This window comes from Suricata suricatta, unplaced genomic scaffold, assembly GCF_006229205.1.
Source record: "Suricata suricatta isolate VVHF042 unplaced genomic scaffold, meerkat_22Aug2017_6uvM2_HiC HiC_scaffold_181, whole genome shotgun sequence".
In the NCBI taxonomy this organism is placed as follows: domain Eukaryota; kingdom Metazoa; phylum Chordata; class Mammalia; order Carnivora; family Herpestidae; genus Suricata; species Suricata suricatta.
Window position 1 is genome coordinate 65,246 of NW_021862771.1, and position 24,866 is coordinate 90,111.

General features: G+C 48.9%; 1 protein-coding gene across 2 annotated transcripts in view; it reads left to right on the plus strand.

Moving 5' to 3' along the window:
• LOC115284741 (ubiquitin-associated domain-containing protein 2-like) overlaps nucleotides 1-24,866 on the plus strand; it is a 71,185-nt gene that overhangs the window by 33,131 nt on the left and 13,188 nt on the right. For both annotated transcript variants that reach the window (XM_029931228.1, XM_029931229.1), the window contains 2 exons: nucleotides 1,620-1,862; nucleotides 24,261-24,383. In XM_029931228.1, the coding sequence (XP_029787088.1) occupies nucleotides 1,620-1,862; nucleotides 24,261-24,383 (366 nt within the window). The remainder of the gene's footprint in view (nucleotides 1-1,619; nucleotides 1,863-24,260; nucleotides 24,384-24,866) is intronic.

A 24,866-nucleotide genomic window follows, 5' to 3' on the forward strand; every position in this document is an offset into this window, starting at 1 on the left:
CAGGTTTGTCTCACTATCCAGTCAGCATCCCCGCTAAGATTTCTAACAGACATTCCCAGGCTCACTCCTGCGTCAGGTTTGCTGTTTTCACTGCCTGAAGTGTGCTTCCTCCCGTCCTTCGAATCTCTGGCATCTCATTATCCTGAAGATCTTTGCTCAAATGTCACTTCCGCCAAAGCTTCCCTGACATCTGACCTAAAGATGGTCCCTGCTCGAAGCCACTTTATTTTGTCGCCTTCACAGAACGTATCTGGAATTACTGTGTTTGCTCATTTACTGTGTGTTCTCCGTGTTGACCACTGTTACCTCCGTAAGAGTAGGGTCTTGCTTACCTTGTCTTCTGGTGTCCTCTGAGTGCCTAGAACAGAGTACCCACTAGAGGCTCAACAAATCTTGCCTAATTAATTGATATAAATTTTATTAAGAAAATATTAAGTGTATTTATTAGCACATTATCAATTATGTTCTAATTTGGTTTGAATAACCTCTTATATGAAGAAGACTCAAATTCACAGAATTAAAATTTTTTTATTAAAAAAATTTTTTAATGTTTGTTTATTTTTGATAGAAGCAGAGCATGAGCAGGGGAGGGGCAGAGAGAAAGGGAGACAGAATCTGAAGCAGGCTCCAGGCTCTGAGCTGTCAGCACTGAGCCCAATGCGGGGCTTGAACTCACAAACCATGAGATCATGACCTGAGCCTAAGTCAGACACTAACTGACTGAGCCGTCCAGGCGCCCCTAAAGATTTTTTTTTTTTTACAGAGGAATTGCCATGCTCATTTTAACCTAACAAACCATAGAGTCTTCAGACGTCTATTATCATATAAATTACCTTAAAGGTATGAGTTTCGTAGGCTTGGTTGTGAATAGAATTGTTAATTACTAACTCTTGGTGAGAATTTTAAAACTAGAAAAATCAGTACCTGAAAAATGTATTAGTACACCATGTAAATTTTAGATTGTCTTTATTTTCTGACAAATGATTTTAAATTTTATTTTAGAGAGAGAGAGCATGTGCAGAAGCTGGAGAGAAAGAAGCAGAGAAAGAGAGAGAATCTTAAGCAGGCTCCACACTCGGCACGGAGCCTGATGGGGAGGCCTGATCCCACAACCCTAGAATCATGACCTGAACCAACATGAAGAGTTAGACGCTCGGCCAGCTGAGCCGCCCAGCCGCCCCTGTGTTCTGATAAATGTATCATGTGGCTGGATCACACCATTAAAGCTGTCATCTGCTGGTGTCTCTCTTTGATGGCCATCTGCCAGTAAGAGTAACCACAGCGTTGGTATAGTGTGAAAGTGTTTTGATGATCAGGTCTTATACAACCTTTTTTTTTTTTTTAAGAAAATATTGTTTCTTAAAATATTTTACCAGTACTTAGGATTTTGCCACCTCTTCTAGCTTTAACAAAACAAATATTTTTACTGAGTAAATTAAATTTTTGTTGATTTGTCCTCCTTATTAGTCAGCAACTTGGTAGGGTTTTGGTTATCACCTAACACTGCTGAAATGAAGAAAAATACCATCTGAACTACCTCGTGGTTCTTGATTTCTATGTTAAACGCGTTCTTTAACACTGTTGCGGTGAAGCAGCCCAGCTGGACTTTGCTCTTTCAGATCTCGGGCGTCTGCTACCACAGTGGAGTGTTTCAGGTCCACCGGGTTCTCTGCGTCCCCAGCTGGGCGGCAAAGTTCTGCTCCTGGACTCTCGAGCCCATCTTCTCGTCCTCGGAACCCGCGGCCGAAGCCAGGATCGGGATGGGGGCCACGGTGGACATCCAGAGACAGCAGAGGATGGAGCAGCTGGACCGGCAGCTGATGCTCTCCCAGTTCGCCCAAGTGAGGAGACAGAGGCAGCAGGTGAGTCAGCAGACACGCCCCGCAGCCCGGGCACGCTCGCCGCGACGGCCGTCTGTACGGCGGAGAGGGCACTTCACTCCTGCGTGTCGCAATGTGGATAGTTTGACGTTTTCCCAGGTAGGATGTAGGTCTCTGATCGTGGCTATTCTCAGGGTTTTTTAAAGATAAAAAAAAAAAAGGTAGTTGAAAGACTGGTCAAACTGGACATTCTCGTTCCACTCCTATTAGATAAACAGTATTTCTTAGAGAAACACCAACCTAGTTAACAAGACGTGATATTTATCTGTTCTTTTCATCTTGTAAAAGCCACAGTGTCTTCCTGTTAAAGTGCTTATTATGGCGTGCTCTGGAGTGAAGAGCACATGTAAAACTTCTTGACTTTCCTTGGCTGAAATGGTGAGAATATGGAGGTAAGAAAACTTCAAGAGAACAACCAGCAAATCAAATAAATGCTGTTTTCCTAACTTTGTTATCAGGCATCAGGAGATACTGAGCATTTATCTACCAAAACTGCTGTATTCCAACACTCTGGTAGCACGCTTGTCCTTCAAGGGTTCCTGTCTATCAGCCAGAACCTCCTACCTGGGCTCTCTTTGGCTGTGAGCCAGCCCAGTGAGTGGGCTCTCTGTTTCCGGTCTCCATCTTCTTTACCGTCTGGGACATGAGAGAGGGCACTGTTCTCTCCTGACTTCACGGGCATGAGGATTGGGGCCGCAGGCCTCAGTGGTCTGGGGAAGTGAGCGCAAGTGTGGCATCCGGTGTCCACTGGAGATTTCGGTCCCTGAGTCTGTATCGAGGTAGAAGAAGGGGTCTCTTATTAACAGGCTGAGTCCACTGATGAAAGAGGGAAGCACAGGTTGTTCCCCAGAGATGCATTTGAACTTGAGGTGACTCTGGAGCATACAACAAAGACACCTGTGATGTAGTTAAATGTGAAGAAGAGACCTCCCTCTCAGAGAGGTCAGAGCTGGGGTTCTAGATCGTGGAGTCAGCTGTGGAGGGTAGGGAGGTGAAAGCAGGGTGCCAGACGAGTTCTTTGAGAGCCTTATGTCCATGATGAACATAGGCTCAGCCTTGTATGCAGCCAGAGGAGGAGCTGGATCCTTCCAGGAAACAGAAGGGAGAATGAAAAGTATGAGAACTCAGAATAATCAGGGTCCCAAAAATGAAGTCATTGTGAATATAAATATTTTCCAGGCAGAACGGACAGAGCTGTGAGGGAGAGAAAGAGATAGGGTACAATTCTGAGGATACGACTCTGAGGTTTCTGGCCTCGGTAATTGGATACAGTAGATCGATGATAGCCCCATTTCACCAACGTCTGGAGAGCAAATTTGGGGGAAATAGACTGACTGAGGTGCCTTCAGAATGCCCAGACGCCCTGTTAGGTGGCTCTGGACCTTGTGCTCACGAGCAAGCCGGGCAAGTTGGATCACTCCGCCAGGCGTCTCCAGCCACATTTTTGCGCATGATGTTTCCCAGACAACAGTGTCTGGATCAGCATCTTTTGGGGGAGGGGTGGTGAAGGACACAGGGTGGCTGAATGGCAGTTATGAAGAGGGTCTGAGCCCGCCTCACGGGGGGCTGTGGAACGGAGGAGCCCCGGATTCGGCCAGGGAGTGAACCTCCCCCAGCCAGCAACTGGGTGCAGACTGCAGGTCTCGGGCCAACGGCTCTCAGGTGTGCTCCATCCACAGAGGGGGCAGCCCTGGAGAGGTGTCAGCTGCCGGCACCCCCATAGCAGGAAGGTGGGGCGCTTCAGTGCTGGGGGAGGTGTGGGTTTGGGGGGGCGGTGGACCAGAATATCCCCCTTGCATCGTCCTGGTTCACGTAAGTTCTCGGAACAGCAGATTCCCGTGGTGTTCTTTTCCCAGGAGAACCTTCAGGAGGAAGGTCAGCAGGGCACACTTTACCCTTCTGCTGGAGCTGGTCCCCAGGCCACACTGGCCATCATCTCCCTCCACTACTTCCCATTCCACTCTCAGCTGGAAGGCGCACTTGGTGAAGTGACACAGAGCCTCATCCCTGTGGGGTCTGAGTCCTCGTCACCATGCCTTTCTCAGGCTGTGTCTGCTGCCCTTGTTCATCTGTTTACTGTAAAATCCGGGGCACGGGAGTACAAGGGGGGATGGCCTAGTGCAGCACCAGGGAGTACCAAGTGACATCCTGGTGCAGCACCTGGGAGTACCAAGTGACGTCCTGGTGCAGCACCTGGGAGTACCAAGTGACGTCCTGGTGCAGCACTTGGGAGTACCAAGTGACGTCCTGGTGCAGCACATAAACCCATGGAGTCTAGAGTTTCAGGGGCAGGAAGCAGGATTCCCAAGTGGGTCACTGGGTAAGAGGGTAATCAGGATCCCGTCCCCTCCTGCCTCTTACTTCCAAGATCCACCTGTTGGGGACACAGTCCATGGATAACGTCTGTTGACTTAGGGTCTGCACTGGGTGCTGGGGCCACGAGTGCCGTCCTCGCAGGGCATCCTCTGCAAACTGGCATTTCACTCACACCTTCAACTGGCGGTCTCGTTGGTCTGGCCAGCTGGCAGCTCCCAGGTCGTATGAGACGTGAGAGGGTCACTACATCCCGTGGCCTTTTCACTGCTGTGCATGCTTTGTTGTAAGTGGCCTCATTATCTGATGCGATGTTAGTTGGAACCCTGGTCAGTAGCTGAAACTTCTGTGAACCCACAGGTAGTGATGCTGGTTGGCAGGAAAGGCAGACAGACCCATAACCAGAAGATGTGTCAATTTCAGTCAAGATTTGCTGCTCAGGCTGCCATAACCGAGTACCACCAACTGACTGGTTGAAACAACAGAAAAAAATTTTTTCTTATTGTTCTGGAGGCTAGAAGTCCAAGGACAAGGTGCTGGCAGGGTTGGTATTTGGAGAGGACCCCCTGGCTTGCAGATGACAACCTTCCCATTCTGTCCTCATGTGGCCTTTCCCTGGAGTATGCGTGCTCCTGGCGTCTCTTATGAGGACATGAGTCCTGTTGGATCAGGATCCCATCCTCAGGACCTCATTTAACCTTACTTGCCTCTGTAAAAGCCCTGTCTCCAAAGACAGTCACATTGGCGGTTAGGAACTGCAACTATAGATTTGGGAGTGGGCACATTCCAGGGTGAAGGGCCCGGTGCAGTCAGTGTGGCACTGCCCGTTGATTCTCCTTGAGGGATGGTGGTGTCCGAGGGCTCAGCATTGGTCTCTGCTGCTGTCAGTAGCTGGTTCTCCCTTGAAGTGGGACAGGGCCTCCATGTCTGCCCTCATGGCCACTGTGTCCCCGTGCCAGCCCTGGGGTGGCCGGTGATAGAGGCTGGCTCGTGTCTGTTAGCTGAGTCACTCTGTCCCCCTCTTGTCTGGTAGAGGTTTCTGATAGATAAGACTTCGGCATTATTTTGGAATGCTTGTTTCAGTGTATTCCTTTCTATTTCTTTTGCCTTGTTCTGTCATATTTCTCTCACTGCCTGGCAGCAGCTTAGTGCTCTCTGTCCCCTACCCCCTGTGGGCCCCACTCGGCTCTGGGGTCATGGCCGGTCGTTACTGGAAATTAAGCAAGACTGGTGAAGAATGGGTACTCTGTGGGCACAAGAGAAGTGAAAAACATGTCCTTTCCCTGAATAAATTTGTGACCAACTTCAGGGAGCTTGGACAGAGTGAGCTGACACCCAAAAACGACGAAACACTGGCCCGAGTTCCCGGAGCCGTAAGCAGTCTGAGAAGCACGTCAGCACAGCCTGAGACCACGTGGGTCCAGGGCCTGGAAGGATCAGCAGGATTGGGTGGGCTGACGTGAGGCAGGTTATCCCCTGAGCAGAGGACCAGCAAGAGTGGTGCAGGCGTGCCCAGGCCCCCTGACTGAAACATGGAGGGCACAGAGTGAGAAGTGGAAAGTCGTGCCGCACCTGTAACGGAGGGAGCAGTGTTTACACCCGACCTCAGATTTGGGTTTTGAATAGGAGACTGTGAAAAGCGGTTTAGACAGTAGTAAAGGTAGACAGTGTTCTAGAAAAATCCATCTTACTGCAGTGTGTCGGTGGAAGGGAGAAAGGGGAGAGCAGGGAGGAGGCCATCTTGAAATCCAGCTCTCAGCTGTGTGGGCACCGAGGCCCGGATGCAGCCAATCATATTGAGCACCGCCGGCTCCCTCCTGTTGCCCGAGGCCCACCCATCCCAGTAGGGGACCTCAGTCCCACCCATCCACCCCACTGAACTCCAGCTGCCAGATCTAGATCGGGACCAGACTCCTCCCTCCTGGGCTCCACACCTAACCCTCCCAGCGCCTACTGGGCACCACCACTTGAACGCTCCACAGGCACCTGACGCCTTCCATTTCTCTGCCTAACTGGGCTTTTCCTCCTCACTCACTCTTCTCATGGAGAGCACCACCACCTGCCCAAAGACCGGAGCCAGGACATCTGGCTTCACCTGAGAGAAGGAAAGCTGTCACTCCCTGTCTGCACCCCACCTGGAGCCTTGCCACGACCACCTCCCAGTCCCCACCTGGCCCCCCGACTTGTCCCCAGGGTGATCTGTTTAACAGCACAAATCTGAGTGTTTTGCTCCACCCAACTCCTTTGGAAGCGCTTCGTGGCTTTCAAAGTCATTAACACTCATTACCTGAGCCCTACCTGCGTCTCAGCCACGTGGCCTCCCCTGGCCCGACGCGCAGCCTTAGGCTAGCCTTGCCCAGCTGATTGTCACTGGCTGCCCTCACTCCTGCCCCTGCTCTGCCACAGCACACGTCCCCGTGCTAGCCTCCCGGTCCCCAGCACACACACGAGGCTTCACCCCTGCGTCCCTTTCAGGTCTCACCTCCTCTGGGAAGCCTGTCGAGCCTCCCAGTAGGCTCTGATCATCCACCTCCTCTGGGAAGCCTGTCGAGCCTCCCAGTAGGCTCTGATCATCCTTTCTCTGTTCCTACGGCCCCTGCGTGTCTCTTTCCTGGCGCTCACCAGCACAGCCCCTCCCTCCTGAGTGACTGGTCTGCCAGTAGACACACTACCAGTGTGCCTTGGGGGTGGGCTGAGACATTTTCTTTGTATCTCCGGTATGTGAATAATGCTTAGCACATGCTGGGAACTCACATAGTTAGGGAATTAATATTAAATATGTGTATAATCAGTATTCACAGAATTAATATACTGAGGCCAGCCGAATCCAGGTGAATAGTCAGGGCTGCAAAGTGTACAGATAACCTCTGAGAGGACAGGTGTGAAGCAAACCATTAAAGACACACTGATAGGGGCACCTGGGTGGCTCAGTCGCTTAAGCGTCTGGCTCTTGATTTCGGCTCAGGTCCTGGTCTTGTGTTTCATGAGTTTGAGCCCTGCATGGGGCTCTGTGCTGACAGCACGGAGGCTGCCTGGGATTGTCTCTCTCTCTCCCTCTGCCCCTCATGTGTGTGCTCTCTAACTCTCAAAAAAACAAACTTTAAATAATAATTAAATAAAAATGTGATTCATTTATTAAAAAAAAAGACACCCTGAGACCCACATGTCCTGAGCACAGAGAGGAGGAAGGAAAGCATTTCCAGGGAAGTGAGAAAACCAGAGTTCAGGCAGGGAGAAAGTGTCTGAGGGGTCGTGGGAGAGCGGTGTTCGCATTCAGGGGCCACCCACTCCCACCCCCACAAATTAAAAGCCAAGCAGAGGGGCACGTAGGTGGCTTAGTCAGGTGAGCATCCAACTTCGGCTCTGGGCATGATCTCACAGTCTGTGGGTTTGAGGCCCACATCAGGCTCCATGCTGACAGCTCAGAGCCTGGAGCCTGCTTCAGATTCTGTGTCTCCCCCTCTCTCTCTCTGCCCCTCCCCCACTCGTACTCTGTCTCTCTCTCTCTCTCTCTCTCTCAAAATTAAATAAACATTTTTTTTAAATGTAAAGGAAAAAAGAGCCAAGCAGAGTTAGCAGGAAAAGACCACGAGACTCGGGAAAAATTGGTTCACTTTTGAAAGGAGTGTCCTCCGAATGCAGCACCGAGCAGCCGCCCATGGATTGGATGAACACGCATCCCTTCCAGTCCAAATCGCTGGCCTCATTCTGGGACACATCTGTGGTCATCACAGCTCCGCTCGCCCAAGTTAACAGTGATGTTACACCACTGAAAACGTTTCTAGAATGCTCCGTAGCGTCTACAGATTGCATGGCTCTAAAGGACAGTGAGCAGTGGGGAGACTGTTGACTTTGCTTCTTCTGGAGCCTGAGACCCTAGCCCTGCGGGTCAGTGTGTGGTGCCCTCATGTTCATCAGGCACAGTGATGTGACCTTTCTGGACCTGCCATGGCAGTTACCTGCCGAGAGGCCCAGGACGGTGGTGGTGAGGACTTGCAGTGAGGATCGTGGAGCTCACCGCCTGTGGTTCCAGTGGGCGGGCTGCTCGGTCACCCTGACTCCCCTCGCAGGTGCTCCCCTCCCCCTCACAGAGGCGCTGGCCACGTGGCTGGTGACAGCGCCGACTCATTTTGGTACCTGCAGCTGCAGATCATTTTTCCATTCGGGGCCATCGCATAACTTTTCACAAGCTTAGCTTTTATTCAGTCGTCTAGTAGTAGGCGAACTCTTGAAGGCCAGGACCTGCGTGTTTTACATATTTTTTTCTCTCTTGGTCCTTCTGGAGCATGTAGCCGGGAGGGACTAGAGGACACTGCTCTGACCCCCCAGGGGTGTGCGGCCCCCCCAGGGGAGGGTGGGTGCGTCAGTCCCGGGTGCTGGGCTCCTGCTGGAGTTTGTAAGCAGCAAAGCGAGAGTCCCCACCTCCCCGCGTGGCTGAGGGAATCTTGAAGATGCCGACGTGCAGGTGGACGTTTCAGGCCGGGGCCCAGGGAGCCTCGTAAGGAAGCAGAGGGGTTCAGAGCAGCTCGGGGGGAGGGGCAAAGAGCAATTGTATTTGCCTAAGCGCTGGTTTCCCTAAGAGGCAGTGGAAGACGAGGCTGGGGAGAGTGCGGAGGCCAGGACCGAAGGGGTCTTGGGCCACACGAAGAGTTATTTTTCCTTTTGTTCTAGAAGTAATGAGTCATGAAGCCTTTTAAGCGGGAGAGCAGGTTAGGTTTGTTTTTAGGAAGGATTATTTGGGCCACAGACTGATCTGTGGAAAAGGGGGGGGGGGCGGGGAGGTGACAAGGACTCCGTATTTCAGGGTGTTCGCGGTGGCGAGGCGGAGCGGCCTCACTGCACAGTGGCAGTGAGGGGCCACAGTCAGGCTTTGCAGAGCCTCTGTGTTCTCACCTCCAGGGCAGTCACTGAAATGCCCTACAGTCGTGAGCGGCCAACAGGATCGCTGCCCGTGTCCCCACGGCTTCCGGGCATGTTGTTCCTCTCCGCAGTCCGGAGAGAACAGACCCGCGCTCACAATAGAAAAGCCGTGGAATATACCTGAAGGAGCAAGGAGTGTGCGGTTAAGGGGTCAGCCCTGGGTGACAGGGTGCTCTGTACACCATCTACCTAAGAGCCTTGTCATGAGAATAAAGTAACTTATACAGAATTACTTTACGTGCCGGGAGGATCTACCAGATATTAGTTGTTATGATCTCATTCATTGGACCTCTGCTTTCTGGCTCTCAGGAAGTGTGAGAGAGAGTTAGTTCTGATTTAGGAGCTAATCTGATAGTTACAGCTCTTAAAAACTTGTAACCTTTAGAACAAGGGTCAGTAGGCTATAGCCCCTGGGCCAAACCCAAAGCTAAGAATGGTTTTTACATTTTCGCTGGTTCGGTAAGTACCTGTGTAGTGTCTCCAGTTTTGCCTCTTGGTCTTCAAAGGCTAAAACTTTTACTGTCTGATCTGTCATTAAAAGCAAGCAAACAAACAAAACCTTTGCCAGCCCACTGCTCTAGACGGTTATGTAGCAGCAGCTTTCAAAGCAAGGTTGTACCAAGAAGTCTTTCTCTGGGTCTTGATCATCTGTTATTTGTGGGACCACCATTTTCTCTGTTGGCTGTAGATGATAATGCCATTGTATGCTGCAGTGTAAACTTGGTGATTGAACTTTCCAGAAAGTGCCTCCATAAGATCTCCATTTCCATTATAAGCAGAGTGAGGGTGAGGCCCACTGTGAATGCATCATGCCAAGTGGGAGTCTTGCCAGCAAAGCAATGGAGTGTCAGTTGGTGGTGATTTCTTCTTTATTCTTCACTTCTTTGGGCTGCCAGTGTTTTCCTGCTTAGCACTTCTGTTTTCAGCAACAAGCAGTCTGTTTGGCCTGTGCGGAGGGATGTTGGTGCCTACAGCAGCTCACCATTACTCACGCATGCGTGTCAGTTATTTTTGTGGTGTTCAGTTAAACTGAGCTAGATCTATTCTCACCCTCGCTTCGCCACCTTTTGTGGCTGTGAAAATTGCTTCTCTCGTTATCCACCCCGGCAACAGTTGTTAGGTAACATCTAACATATGCATTATTATGAGTCATTTCTGCCTTGTAAATCATGGGAGTTCCTATCTTTAATCAAGTATTTTTAATTTAGTAAAATATATTTAGTGTATTAAAAGTGCTTTCAAGTTCTCAATGTGTTTTTTAAGTTTTTTAATAGCTTTATTGAGGTAGACTTCACATACCTTATGATTCATCTACTTAAAGTATACAATTCAGTGATTTTTAGTATCTGCAAAGCTGCACAACCATCACCACATTCAAGGTCAGACCATCTTTATTACTCCAAAAAGAAACTGCCCAGTAGCGGCCACTTCCCAACCTTCCTATCTCCCTAGCCCTAAGCATTTGCTAATCTGTTCTCTATAGATTTGCCAGTTCTGGGGGTGCCTGACTCGCTCAGTCAGTACAGCACGAGACTCTTGATCCCAGGGTCATGAATTCAAGTTCCATGTTGGAGGTAGAGTTTACTTAATAAAAAAAAATTGCCTCTTCTGGACAGTTCGTACCCTGTCTGGTCCTTTGTGACCAGCTCCTCCCGATTGCAGTGGGCACAGTCCTCAATGCGCTTAACTAGCAAGACCCACCCAGGGGACCTCTGTGCTGCAGGTGCCGCCCCGTCGAATGAGTTTCTTTCAGGGCCCCTGCCTCAGCCCAGGTCTCTGAGTAAGCTGCTTACTCATCTCCTGGTCCCACCGGCACTACGGTTTCCATGAACCCTTACTTTCCACAAAATATGTTTAGTAGTCCAGCCAGGCCCCGGGGAGCGTCACAGTGACCGGGACAGCATGGTCCTTCCTCTCCCAGAGCTGAGAGTAGAACGAGGCTATTATAATAAAGTGTCGTGAGCACTCTTGTAGGAGAGGCACCTAGCCTTGCCCAGGGGGCTACACAGCTTCCGGAGGAGGCACACTCCGTGGGGAGCCCTGAAAACCGTATGCTGTACCTTCCCGTGCGTGTGTGAGCGTGTGAGTGCATGTGCACACAGTGGAGGGGTCCATCTTGAATCCTGAGGGAGCAGGCTCTCAGCCTAGATGAACCCAGGCCACTTTAAAGACAGCCTGTGGCATACTTCTCAGCACTTTTCCTTTTTAGCTTTGCTCTTTCACTTTTTGGTGCAATTTGATTTAAAAACCATTCTTGTTGATTTGCCGTGCTGCCTTGTCAGCCAAGCAATCTCATCAGTTAGAGCTGCTTCTTTTATGACTTTTTTCTCGTATGAGTATGAACTGTACAGCATCAGGTGTGGGATAAGCTACTAGGGCTTAGTTGATAAAAATCTGCAAATTAAATGAAAATTAGGTGCCAGAACTCTGTTTTCAAGTGAAATTAAAGCTAAGCTGTTGATTTCAATCTGTGCCTCCCTGCAGAAGCCGTTGTCACGGTTTTGGTGCTCCTCTGCTTGATCGCACTGACCTTTCTGACAAAATTCAGAAGAGAAAGATAGGATCAAGCTAAATTCTAATCCCTTCCAAGACTGACTCATTAAGTGACCTCGAGAAAATCATTTCTATTTTCCATTCTGCCTTGTGCCTTCATGAGAAAGAGGAGTGTGGCACAGTCTCATGATGACATAGTCAGGATTTTGGAGAGAGAGAAGGCCTAAGCAATCCTTGTCTTTTTTTATAACTTTTCTTTTATCCTTTATCGGTCACTTTTTAAGACCACAAGTGAATTTAGAGATGTAGCCTGAAGCAGACATAATGGCAAGGAGGGGCATATTAGAAAAATCATCTTCATAATCATTTGACAACTTTTTCCTCCCCCAAGAAAGCCATCCCTTTGGGTTTTCAAAACCAGAACATGATTCTAGTGCAGGAAAGATCACTGGAGTCCCTAGGAGTGTCTCGGGAAAAGGCCTTCTGATCATCTTGAAAAGGCTTGAATTTCAGGGAGCCCACCCCGGCCGGGCGCAGACCCTGCAGCCTGACTCTGCGGGTGACAGGTGTGGTTTTGTGAGCAAAGCAGCAGGAGCCCAGGAATTTCCAGAGTGGTGAGTGATGACTCTCATCTGAGATCATAACATAGATTAGCAATACCGAGATTTTTAAAAATCGCATTTTTTAAAATGATAGAGATTTATACACACATATATGGAGGCTGGATTCCCAGGGTGGACGGACCGTGGGGAGCAGGCTTAGCTGGTGGCTCAGAGCACAGGCGCTGGGCTGGGAGCGACCACCCCACACAGCACTTCGTCCTCCGCTGCTCGCTCAGAGGCCCTCCACGCTGCAGGTCTGGTAGCTGGGACTGCTCGAGGAGCTCATGGTTCCGGCCTTGATCAGTGCAGTAACACTCGAGAGGGGTGCAGGGGAGCGTGAGGCGGAGCCCCGGGACCAGCGTCGCCCAGGAATCCCTCCTGCAGCGGCTTGGGCAGGTAGGTGGCCGTTGGGCTCCCTTTGAGCGAGAACTGCTTGGCTTCAGGATATTCTTTAATAGATTGATTAGGAAGAAGCAGCTCATAATTAGTTTAAGGATCGTCTAGTCCAGCTTCCCACTTTCCAGATGAGGAAACACGGGCTCTGTTATATTCTCTAAAATTGGCAGCTTGACTGAGTTCTCTGGAAGTTGAGCAGAGAGAGAGAGAACGGTAAGAATTTGGATTATCAGGAAAGAAGCCAATTACAGATCCAAAACAAGGGCTAGGCCCTGTGCAGACTCCTGGGGGGAGGGAGGGGGAGCAGGGAGGGCATTTCAGGGACACAGGCACACTTTGAGCAGATGTTGTCACCAGGAGCACTTCCACTGACTGGAAGGAACGTGCAGGGGAGAGTAGGAAGTAATTTAGGATGGGCCTGGTTTGGGGGGACCTTCAAACAGGACAGGATAGTGTAGACATTATGTAGTAAGATTTTCAGTGGAGGTGGCGGCATTGTGAAAATAAGGAAGTTTCACCTGGGGGCAGCATTGGTGACAGCGATGTCACCTGCCCACGGTGCGTATTGGACGGGGTCGAAGTCGGTGGCAGTGATGTCATCCAGGAGGCTGTTGGCCTAACCTCAGGGTGTCACACGAAGGGTTTAAACAGTGGCGTGGCGTACCCCTTCAAAGGACAAACCGCAAACCTGAGGACGGCTGGATTTGCTGCGCAGAGCAGAGCGCCGGGTCCCAGAGCTCTCTGGGCGCGAAGCTGACCCCAGGAAGGAGGGCGATGCCGCCCTGGCTCTGTGCTTGCTGAAGGACAGGGACAGGCAGGGGAGCCAGAAGTGGTCACCGATGACGTGAAGATGGACGGCTTCCCTGTGGAGGGAGATATAAAAAGAGGGGAAATCTTGAGTAATACCCAATCTCATTTTTAATAATGAGTTTCACCTCTTCTGTCAAAACACTTATGGTAACAAGCACCAGCACTCATTTTAATTTTTACTTTTACTTAATAATTTTTGTTGAGAGCATAAGTGAAGGAGGAAAAATAATGACCAGAACTCCTTTAGACAGAGAAGGGAGACAACAGGAGCTGGAATGCAGAAGTGAGTCATTTCCGTACCGAAAGATGCTTTCACTCCTGTGTTCAAGGAAGCCGGGCAGGAGTCCTTGCCCTGCGCGCCCCTTGCCCCAACTCGTGCTCGGTGGTCACAGTGTGGAAATAAAACTAAGAGAAAACCCGTAGGATGAGAGCTACATGTCCTCCTCCTGCACCAGGCGTGCCGGGTCTGAGGGGCCATGTTGTCTTTCTCACACAGCCCCCACCACCGCCCCCTCCAGCCCAGATGGAGTGTTCTCATGCTCTACCAGAATCAGAACTCCCCCCAAAAAAGCCAGGGACCTCTTTGATCCTGGCTTTCCCTGGAGGAAAAGATCCCCATCCGAAGAGAGGGGTCAGCGCACCAGCCTTCAGAAACGGAGATGAGCTAAACGCTCCCAGCGCCACCCTGGGCCCTGGCCGTGGAGGGCGGGCAGCAGAGTGCACAGCCAGCCGAATCCGCATCTGCTCCTAGTCCGGATCCGGATCCACTGCTCTGCTTCCGGAGTCCTCGCCTTGGGCGCCGCCAGTGGCTCACGCCCCAGGTCCAGCGCCCATCACAGCGCTTTCTGGGGGCAGCCCCTCTGTGGCCCTCTTCTCACTGGCACCCAGGCTGGCCCCCCTCCCCACCCAGAACACGGCGGGACAGGAACAGAGGGGGGCCGGGCAGACAGCAGCAGTACCCCCAGAGACCTCTGCCTTCCGCACAGGGTCTCTGAAAACTGAGCAGCACGACGTGTTTTGTCCTGATCTCACTAGTGTGGAAAGTGCTCTCTGTTTTGCTAAAAAGAGTGGTATGACATATCTGAGCCCCAAAACTGGTCAGTAGCATAAACCACAAAGAAAAAGGGAAACCCGAGAGCTGTGAAACTAGCCTGGGATTTCATCTCGTCTCCCTCCAGCTTCTTATTTTCTCCCAACACCTGCTAAGATTGCTTACTGCTGGGAAAGACACCGGAACATGCCATGGATAGATGCAGGGGTGTGACAGTGTGACAGCTGTGGACAGGTGCAGGGGTGTGGCACCGTAACACACTGTGGACAGATGCAGGGATGTGACACTAACACACTGTGGAAAGACATAGGGGTGTGACACTAATACACTGTGGGCAGATGCAGGGGTGTGACACCTCACATCTCGTGGCTACATTCCGGCTCTGGCTCCAGGCCAAGCACTGGTCAGGGCTGTCAGCTACCGGTGGTGACAGTCGCTCTGACCCTGCAGGAGGGCGTGTTCTGTGCCTCATCCTTGCCCCTCCCGTCTTTTCCCCCCCGAGGGCTGAACGGGTTGCTGGTTCCTATGTGAGAGGGTGATTTTTGCATCTTTCCAATTTCGGCCATGAACTGCATTATCCTAAGTCTCCTTGAGATGCCCGTCACTTAGCCCTCAGCCACATGCCACATCTTTGTGCCTCTTGTTTGGTTTCATGTGACCCCAGCCGAGCTCTTGAGGGCTGCGGGAAATTAGTCACTCCTGTGGGTCACAGCCCAGTCCCCTGGCCGCGTATCACGCCATGCACGTGGCAGATGCATGAATGCACTGAGGCACATCCCTGCCTACCCACAAGCTGCAGCCTCCGCGGGGCACTTGGGAGCAGTACGGTGACATACAGGTACTGCGTTCACACACGAGAGGAGCCCGCGTGTGGTCGCACGGGCACCCGCAGGGGCTCGCAGCAATGGCGGGTTGTTCCTGCTCGGTCCTGCGCGTCCCTGTGACGTGTCCTGCACTGTCCTCGGAGGGTACGGTGCGAGCCTCAGGGCAGATGAGCATCTGGGGGTTCGGGGAGCAGCAGCCTAGGACGTGAGGTGGAGAAGGACCTCTGGAGCGGGGAACAGGAAGCTGGGAAGCCACAGGAAGAAATCCCAGCTGTACCCCAAAAGCAGTGGGGACTTGCTGAGAAGTGTCAAAGAAGAGCATCTACAGTTATCTGAGAAGACCCTTAGTGTACTCAGTTTTTCCCTAACTAGGTATCTGTTTGTGGCTAGATTTTCTTTGTATGCTTCGAAGGCCAAAGTAACAGGGGCTCCTGGGTGTCTCAGTCAGTTAAGCGTCCAACTTCAGCTCAGGGCTTGTGAGTTCTAGCGCCACGTCGGGCTTCTGTGTCTTTCTCTCTCTCCCTGCCCTTCCCCCTTCTCTCTCTTTCTCTTTCTTTCTGTCTCTCTCTCAAAAATAAACACACACACAAAAAGGCCAAAGTAACATATAACAGAATTGAATGCAGGAGCCAATGTGAGAATCCAACTATTGTTAAGTCAGACCTTTAAAAGATTTGCGGCAAGAGAAAACAGTGGCTTTCTTCTCATGGACGGATGCTTTTTCATGTCCCTAAAGAATGTATCAACCCTCATAGAAAACAGGTTTTGGAAAACACTGTTATTTTTTGTAAGAATATATTATCTTAGCAAGTGCTGAGTTCATGGTTGTTATTAATGAGTTAGTAAATATTTTAAGATTAATGAGAAGGCAGTGGGGAAGCATTGAAGGGTTTTTAAGTACAAGAGTGAGAGTGACATGAGGAGATTTGTATCTCAGGAAACTCCACCGTTGATGCAGGTGTGAAAGAAGGCAGCGAGAGTGGAGAGCGAAGGATAGATTCAAAGACACTGAGGAGTTACAGTCGGCAGAGCCTGGTGGGCTGCCTTACGCAAGTGGGTGGGTATTGACGTCATTCCCCAGGATTGGGGACAGGGGCAGAGGTATGGGATTGAAGATGAGTGTTGTTTGGGACATGTGTCATTGTAAATTTTTGTTAATGTTTTATTTTAAGAGAGAGAGAATATGAGCAGGAGAGGGGCGGAAAGGGAGACACAGAATCTGAAGCAGGCTCCAGGCTCTGAGCTGTCAGCACAGAGCCGGAATCAGGGCTCAAACATATGATTCGCCAGATCATGACCTGAGCTAAAGTCAGAGGCTTAACCAGCTGAGCCACCCAGGCATCCCAAGGGACGTGTGCCATTTTAGATGTCTCTGGAACATCTGAGTGGCAGTGTCCAGGAGACTGTTGGATATGTAGCTGTGGGGTGCAGGACACATGGTGCCTAAAGCCCTCAGAATGCACGAGCACCTAGGGACAGAATGTGGACAGAGAAGACAAGTGATCCTAAATAGAACTTTACAGGACACTTGTATTTAAAGGCTATAAGTAGGAGAAGATGGCTCTGAGAGAAGTGAGAAGGCCTGACTGGAGAGCTGGAAAGCCAAAGAAAGTGGGGCACCACAGGAGCCCAGGAGGAGGGGGCAGGGGGCCCAGTTCCTCTGGGGTTTCGGGCAGGAAGCCGAAGCAGCTCTGTTGGGTCAAGCAAAGGGTCTTGTTGGTACCCTGGAAGAAAAAGGAAAAAAAACCTAGCTTCTAGAAGGCAAGGCATTGTCTTACTTCTCTCTCCAGCCTCTTTGCCCGAGGTACTGGCAGGCACATTACTAGACACTAGGTAATTCTGGTGCTTTTAGCTTCACTAGAGCTACTAAAACAGACTGGTCTTTTCTGCCCTTGAGCCTCATGCTAGGTCATCCAGATCGCTCACGTTAAATGAATAGGTATTTCCTGAACATCTGTGGTAGAACTTCCCACCCACGGTGTTACGATCACAGGTGGGCTGAGATATCGATGCCCTCAGCCCACAGGGCAGCTGGTGGCCAGCAGCTTTGGCTGTCTGTCCCGTGTGTCCTGCGGACCTGTCTTCTCTGTGCCGTGGGAAGTCTTGGTCTGTAACCGGGTTACTGATTCCTTGTACGGGTGCCGCCTCGCCTCCTGTCTGCCCGAGGCAGACGTCACCTCACAGTCTTCTCACTGTCCCTGCTGAACCCACACCCTCCCTCTGAATCTTCCTAGCATGGTGCCCAGGCAGCCACAGACAGCGCAGGAGAGGGAGGTGGTCCCACTGCCTGTTTGACACCTCAGAATCCAGCACGCCGGTAAAGCCGTTCAGATCAACAGATGCACTTTTTTTTTTTTTACAGTGACCGACCACCTTTTTTTTTTCCTGAGAGAGAGCAAGTGTGCCCGCGCACACAAGTGGGGGAGGGGCAGAAGACAAGAGGGAGCCCTCCGCAGGGCTCTGTCTCAGGACTATGAGATCATGACCTGAGCTGAAATCACAAGGCAGACACTTAATCAACTGAGCCACCCAGGCGCCCATCCAGTGACCAGCCTTTTCAAAGTAAGATGAGAGTGCTTCCAGAAAGAATCTGAATTGCTCTGAACCATCACACCCATTGTGTCCACTCTGTAATTGTTCTTCATTTTGTTCTTTGGCAAAACGCCTCCTTGACTGGAGAATGAGTGCAGGCTGCCCTGAGCTGTAGGGAGTACCGTTCTCACCCCATCATGGCGCCGCAGGCTCCACAGTCGAGTTGGGCAGACCAGAAAGAACACACAATGCAGATAGTAGATGGTGGTAATAGCAAGTACATAAGCTTTTAGAAGTTCTCAAACTCGGTTTTAAATGCTTTACTTGTATCAACTCATTTATTTCCTGTCTTAACCCGGACTCAGGGTCGCGTTCCTTCACTGAGCCCTGCGTTGGGCGCCAATTGTCTAATCCCGGCGGCCGGGGCCTGCTCGTCCGCCCCGTCCGCTTCCATCCCAGGCTGGAGCGGCACTTGTGGGTGCCGCGGTGTGCTAGCTCGCCAGGTCTAGGGGCGCCAGGTCCCGGCTTTGAGCGCGCCTCCGTCGCGGGTCCTTCTCTTGAGGGAGGGAGAGAAAAAGGGGGCAGGAGAGGGAGACGCACAGAGAGTAAAGACACAACTCATGGTTTCCGATCAGGCAAAAGAGAGAGAGAGAGCTTTATTCAGAAAACTGTCTCTTATAAAGGTTTCAAGGCAGGAAGACAAAGCAGCTGACCAAGGTCAGTTACCAGGTAAACAGAGTCAAATGAATATCAAAAGAAATGCCCAGATTTGCCTCAGCAATACTGGGAAGGGGGGAGTTAGCACTGAATAATCCAAAATACGGTTTTGATCTTTTGTGCACCTTGGCCACTCCAGTCTGGCCCAGCATGACAGATGCCAAAGTTATTTTGACCAGGAAATGGCAGTCTCCAGCCTCTAGATGCAAATCTTGTTTACTGGTTCACTCTCAGGAGAGTGATAATCCTTGCCTGAGGCAGACAGAAAACTTGGCGGCCCCCAACAATTTCCTACATCCTTATGAGGTAAGTGTAGGTATTCCCATCTTACAGATGAGAAAACTGAGCCTCAGATCCAGAAAACTGGATTTGAACCCAGGTAATTTGGCCTTCAAGACCACTTGCAGTCACTCCGCTTCCTCTGCCATTTCCTCCTCTGTCACGACTTGTTAGCACCGCCTTGCCCCTCGAAAGAGGTAGAAACCTGTTTTCAGTTCCCTATCTCTGAGCGGGTGATGGTGGCGCTCCTCTCTGTTGTTGAGGTCATCTTCACCTTTAAAATTCAACTGAGCCTCCATCTGCTTTGACATTTGACCCCCGTGCTTGGCTGTGATTGGTTGGTGCCCACTCTGAACCTTCCGAGCCCTTTAACTGATGCCACTCAGCTTCCTTTTTAATTATGTGCCACCTTGCCTCCTGACCTGTTCCATTTGCGGATGTCTTGTGCTCCCCTGAGGAGATCATGGGCTCCACCTGCCCCTGGCTTGTGCCCTGCCTTGGAAGCTGCCCACAGAAAGCCCCTAGTGAGCTCCTCCTACCCAGCTTCTCCGTGGAGACACTTCTCTGTACACACCGCCTGATCGTCCCCATCCTGAAGCCTGCCAAAGCCATTAGAGATGCAGTCCCAATCCGTGTGATGCCACTTAATAAAAGGTTACAAATACTTACTATTCTCAGCTGGGAAATTAGTCATTTTTTTCAATTTTCACAAGAAATTTTATTTTATTTGAAAATCTTCTTACCGACTAATAACATATTTCATAAAATGGTGTTCAAAATGCAAGCTGTTTCCTTTTTCCTCTTTTAAATATGTGGTTGTTGCTTTTGAAGAAGACAAAGTGAAGGAAACGTTTCCTGTTTGTAGAGTCTCGGAGTTAACCTGCACCGAGACCAGATGAGTGCCAAAACATCCTAGCGCCGAGAGCTCCGCTAACTTTCTGCTTTTTAAGCACTTTTTCACCATCACAGGAGCAGGGGGTTAGGGTTCAGTTTTGCTTTGCCTGCTCTTCCACTCTCACTCCCTTTGAAGAAATAAAATGTTACAGTTTCAACCAAAGGCTCATTGTCCTTCCCGCTGTCCTGCAGCTGGTGGGTGGGTCTAAGCCTGTGCCTGTTTGTGTCTTTAGCACATGTTTTTGCGGTAGAGCACATCCTAGACACTGTGGACACTTTGGTCCAGACCATTCTCTGGTGGAGGCTGTCCTGCGCATTATAGGACATCCCTGCAGCGTCCCTGCCCTTGCCCCCACCACACACAGCACCACCATTGGGTCCCCCGCCTCCCACCCCCACCAGAAATGCCTCCCACCCCCTAGACATTTCCACATATCCCCTGGGGGGCAAAATCACTGCCAGTATATATCCACATAGTAGTTTCAGTAGTTTACTGTTATTCTGAGTATTTTTAAAATTCATGTAAGCGCTATATTCTCATACAGCTCTCTGTGTTCTTTCAAAATTGTATTTTGGAGACTTATCTGGTAGATCTAGTTCATTTATTCTGGCTGCTCGTATAATAGTCCTTTCTCTAGTAGAACCATTTATTAGTTTATTTATTAGTTTACTTCAGGACAGTTGCATTGTTTACATTTTCTTACTTAATATTCTAATCGGTGCTTCACAGAACATCGTCATAAATGCACCATTAGGCACTTGTAGCCACCCGGAGGTGAAACTGCTGGGTCATAGAAGGTCCTCAGTTACGCTCGATCTGGACACATTGTTCTCCAAAATGTTTGTCCAACTTTTCCTCTCACCAACAGTACACGAGCCCCATTTCCTTCACACCATCCCCATACCTGGTATTTTTAGACATTTTGTTTTTGCCAGTCTTGTGGGTATGAAATAACATTGCTATTTTAATTTGCATGTCCTAACCCTGGTGGGTCGAACGTCTATTCTTATCTTTATTGACTCAGGGTTCCCTCTTGTGTAAATTGTTCCCCTTGAACAACATGGGGGTTAGGGGCATCAAGCCTCAACACAGTCAGAAATCCATGTATAACTTTTGACTCCCCAAAACTTAGTTACTGACAGTCTGTTGTTGACCAGAAGCCCACCGATACCACAACTATACTGTGTTTATCAAGAACTGAGGATAGGTGGATCTACACAATTCAAACTCATGTTGTTCAAAACTTAGCTGTGTGTTATCCATTTCTTTCATAAGTCATTTATTTCTTTTCATTAATTCTTTATGTATTCTGGTTATTAGTTATATATATATGTACATCTGTATGTGTATATATGTGTGTGTACATACACACATACACATATATAATCTACACATCCACGTCTTCTTTATCTTTTCTTCTATCAGTGGACACTGGGGCTGCTTCCACAATTTAGCTGTTGTAAATAATGCTGCAATAAACATGGAAGTTCATGTATCCCTTTGAATTAGTTTTTTATATTTTGGGGGTAAATACCAAGTAGTGCAATTACTGGATCGTAAGTTTGTTCTATTTTTAACTTTGCACCAATTTGTATTCCCACCAACAGTGCATGAGGGTTCCTTTTTCTCCACATCCTCACCAACACTTGTTTCTTGTGTTTTTGATTTTAGCCATTCTGAAAGGTATGAAGTGATAGTTCATTGTAGTTTTAATTTGCATATACCTGGTGATGAGTAATGTTGAACATCTCTTCATGTGTCTATTGATCATCTGTATGTTTTCTTTGGAGAAATTTCTGTTCATGCCTTCTGCCCATTTTTTAATTGGATTATCTTTTGGGTGTTGGGTTGTATCAGTTCTTTATATATTTTGGATACTACCCCTTTATTGGATATATCATTTGCAAATATTTTCTCCCATTTAGTAGGTTGCCTTTTAGTTTTGCTGATTGTTTCCTTCATTATACAGAAGCTTGTTTTTGATATAGTCTCAGTAGTTTATATTTGCTTTTATTTCCCTTACCTCAGGAGACCTATCTAGAAAAATGCTGCTATAGCCAATGTCAGAGAAATTACCACCTGTGCTCTCTTCTAGGATTTGTATGGTTTTAGGTCTCACATTTAGGTCTTTAATCCATTTTGAGTTTATCTTTGTGTATGGTGTAAGAAAATGGTCCAGTTCTCATTCTTTTGCATGTAGCTGACCAATTTTCCCCAATACCATTTGTTGAAGAGACTTTTCCCATCACATATTCTTTCCTCCTTTGTCAAATATTAATTGACCATGTAATTTTGGGTTCTTTTTTGGGCTTTCTGTTCCATTGATCTATATGTCCATTTTGGGGCTGGTGTACTGTTTTGATTACTACACCTTTGTAATAGAACTTGAAGTCTGAAATTGAGGTACCCCCAGTTTTGTGTTGCTTTCTTTTCTTTTTCAAGATTGCTTTGGCTGTTCGGAGTCTTTCGTGGTTCCACACAAATTTTAGGATTGTTCTGGTTCTGTGAAAAACGTTGTTGGTAGTTTGATCGGGGTTGCATTCCATGTGTAGACGGCTTGGGTGGTATAGACATGTTAACCATATTTATTCTTCCAGTCCGTGTCTTTCCATGTATTGGTGTCATCTAAATCTTTAAGTTTATTTTTTAAACAGACTTATTTTTGTAGATGATATGAAGTGAAGGTCTAATTTTATCTTTTTTCCAGATGGCCACTTGTCCCATTTGCTCTCTTCCTACTGATTTGTAAGGTCTCCTTTACTGTCGACCAAGTGCCGGTGCTTCTGATTCCTAGACACTAAGGATCTCTTGCTGTTTATTGTACACACTGAGTCTTACTTATGATGGGTTTTTTCCTCATGGGTTTTGAATTTTGGGTTCTAAGTATTTCCCACCTGGAGTTTTAGCTATAAACCCCATGTAGTCCCAGGATAAGAGATGGCCCTCTAGAGTAATTTTACATTTGCTTTTGCTTGGTCCTTAGATCTATCCAACTCTGTCCCAGAACCAGTTCTTATGTAACTTTTGATGTGTTCTTAAAACACATATTTAATATAACTGCAACCTCAGATTTCTCATTTCTCATTTCTTAATTCTCAGGTGGGCCAAAATGACTGCCTTCTCCCTCAGAAAGATCGCCTTTCGGGTTTGTTTCTTCTCATCTTCTCGCCCACCGAGGGTGTTGCCATGTGAGGGTCGTGCCTCTACGCAGGTGCTAAGCTCAGCATCGCTGCCTCTTTCATACTCAGGCCTCATCTCCTAAACCTAGTAGATGGTGAAACCGCGGTGGCTCTAGGTCAGCAGGGTGTGCCCCCCCCCCCCGGCTGCCCCGCCCCCGGCAGCTTGCAGCTTGCTTGCTTACTCTTCTGCTTTTCCAGCACGTGTTTTAAGGACCCTGGGGCCTCCATTTGTTCCTCTCGTGTTCAGCTGTGCAAGTCAAATATTCTTTTATTTTGTCCAGCATTTTTAGACATTCATAGTAGTCTTAGTCTATAATTTTTCCTAAATCTAGAAATAGAGAAGGTATAAATTGATAAATAAAATATTGGCAGATAGCTAAAATCATGGATTTTTATTCTTTTATTTATACTTTTTTAAATTTTTATTTATTCTTGAGAGAGAGGAGGAGCGCACGCACAAGCAGAGATGGGGCAGAGGGAGAGGGAGGCACAGAATCCAAAGCAGCCTCCAGGCTGAGCTCTTAGCACAGAGCCTGACATTGGGCTTTAACCCACAAACTGTGAGATCATGACCTGAGCAGAAGTCAGACGCTTAACCAACTGAGCCACCCAGGTGCCCTTAAAACCATGGATTTTTTTTTTAAAAAGCATCACACTACACATCTTCCTTTACATGGTGGCCTTTTTTTTTTCATTGATGACATAGAATAAGCAAAAAATGACATTGCCTTCAATCCAGGTTATCCCTAGAGCCACTCACGAGAACAGTTCTGATCCTTACTTCCAAACTTCTTGTGTGTGTGGGTTTGCCTTCTTATTCTCCGCCCTGTCCCTTGAGCGGGGTTTCATCTCTGCCTGTAGTCTACTCGAGTGTGCATGCTCAGAAGTTACTTAAAGCAGAAGGAGAAGGAAAAGGATCAGGAGAAGGGAAGACAAGGAGTGTGTTAACCACCTGCTGTGGGAGCTCCGGCTGCTCTCCATGTCTCGCCGGCCACAGCTGGCAAAGCCCCGGGCCGCTCAGGGCAGCAGAGATGGAGCGGGGCAGTGGGCACCCACTGAGGCTGAAGTTGGGAAGGTCTGCACGCGTCTTCCACTGCCTTCCAGAGCCAAGGTGCACAAGTAACTCTGGTGGCATCTTTCTCTGTGTACCGCCCCCCGCCCCTCCCCCCACCAGGCCATTGCCTTCATCCTGGTGACTGAAGGGTGGTGTGATGCTTTAGGGTGTGGACTGCTTGCCTTCAGTAGAACCAGTATAACCTTTCATTTCCCAGTCTGGACATGTGAGCTCATGGCAGGAAAACACACTCTCAAGCATTGATAAGATGGCTCTCCTTCTGGGTCTGATCATTGTGTCTTGGTCTCTTTTTAGGGAGGAATGATCAATTGGAATCGTCTTTTCCCTCCTTTACGTCAGCGACGGAATGTAAACTACCAGGATGGTCGGCGGTCTGAACAACAAGCATCTCCTCCTCTAGAGGTTTCTGAGGAGCAGGTAATCGGTAACACTGGTTCTTACCCTAAACCTGTGTTTCAGACTTAAAGAGTTTTGGCAAACAAGACTTGAAATAATCAAGCATATGAATACAAAGATCTTGAGAAAAGTTAAACCACTAATCATGATAGACACTTGGGCTTTATTAGTTACTAGGGGTCTTGTAAGTCTGAGGAAGGCATGATTTAGGGGGAAAAACGCACTGTGACCACTTATTTGAAATCGGTAATACTTTATACATAAAGGAAACTACTGACATTTGTTCTCTGTAAGGGGTCGGAGACAACGGGACTGGGGGTGGGGGGTTGTTTCTTTGAGAGAGCCTTTGTGTGGTTTGACTTTAGGGATCAGGTTCGTGTTTTACATATTCAGAAAGCAGAGCAACAGTAAGGGAGGTGTAAAACCAGAAAGAAACAAATAAAAGATTCAACTGTATTTTAATGCATAACATAGGAGAGAGGGAAGAATCCATTTTTGTAACTT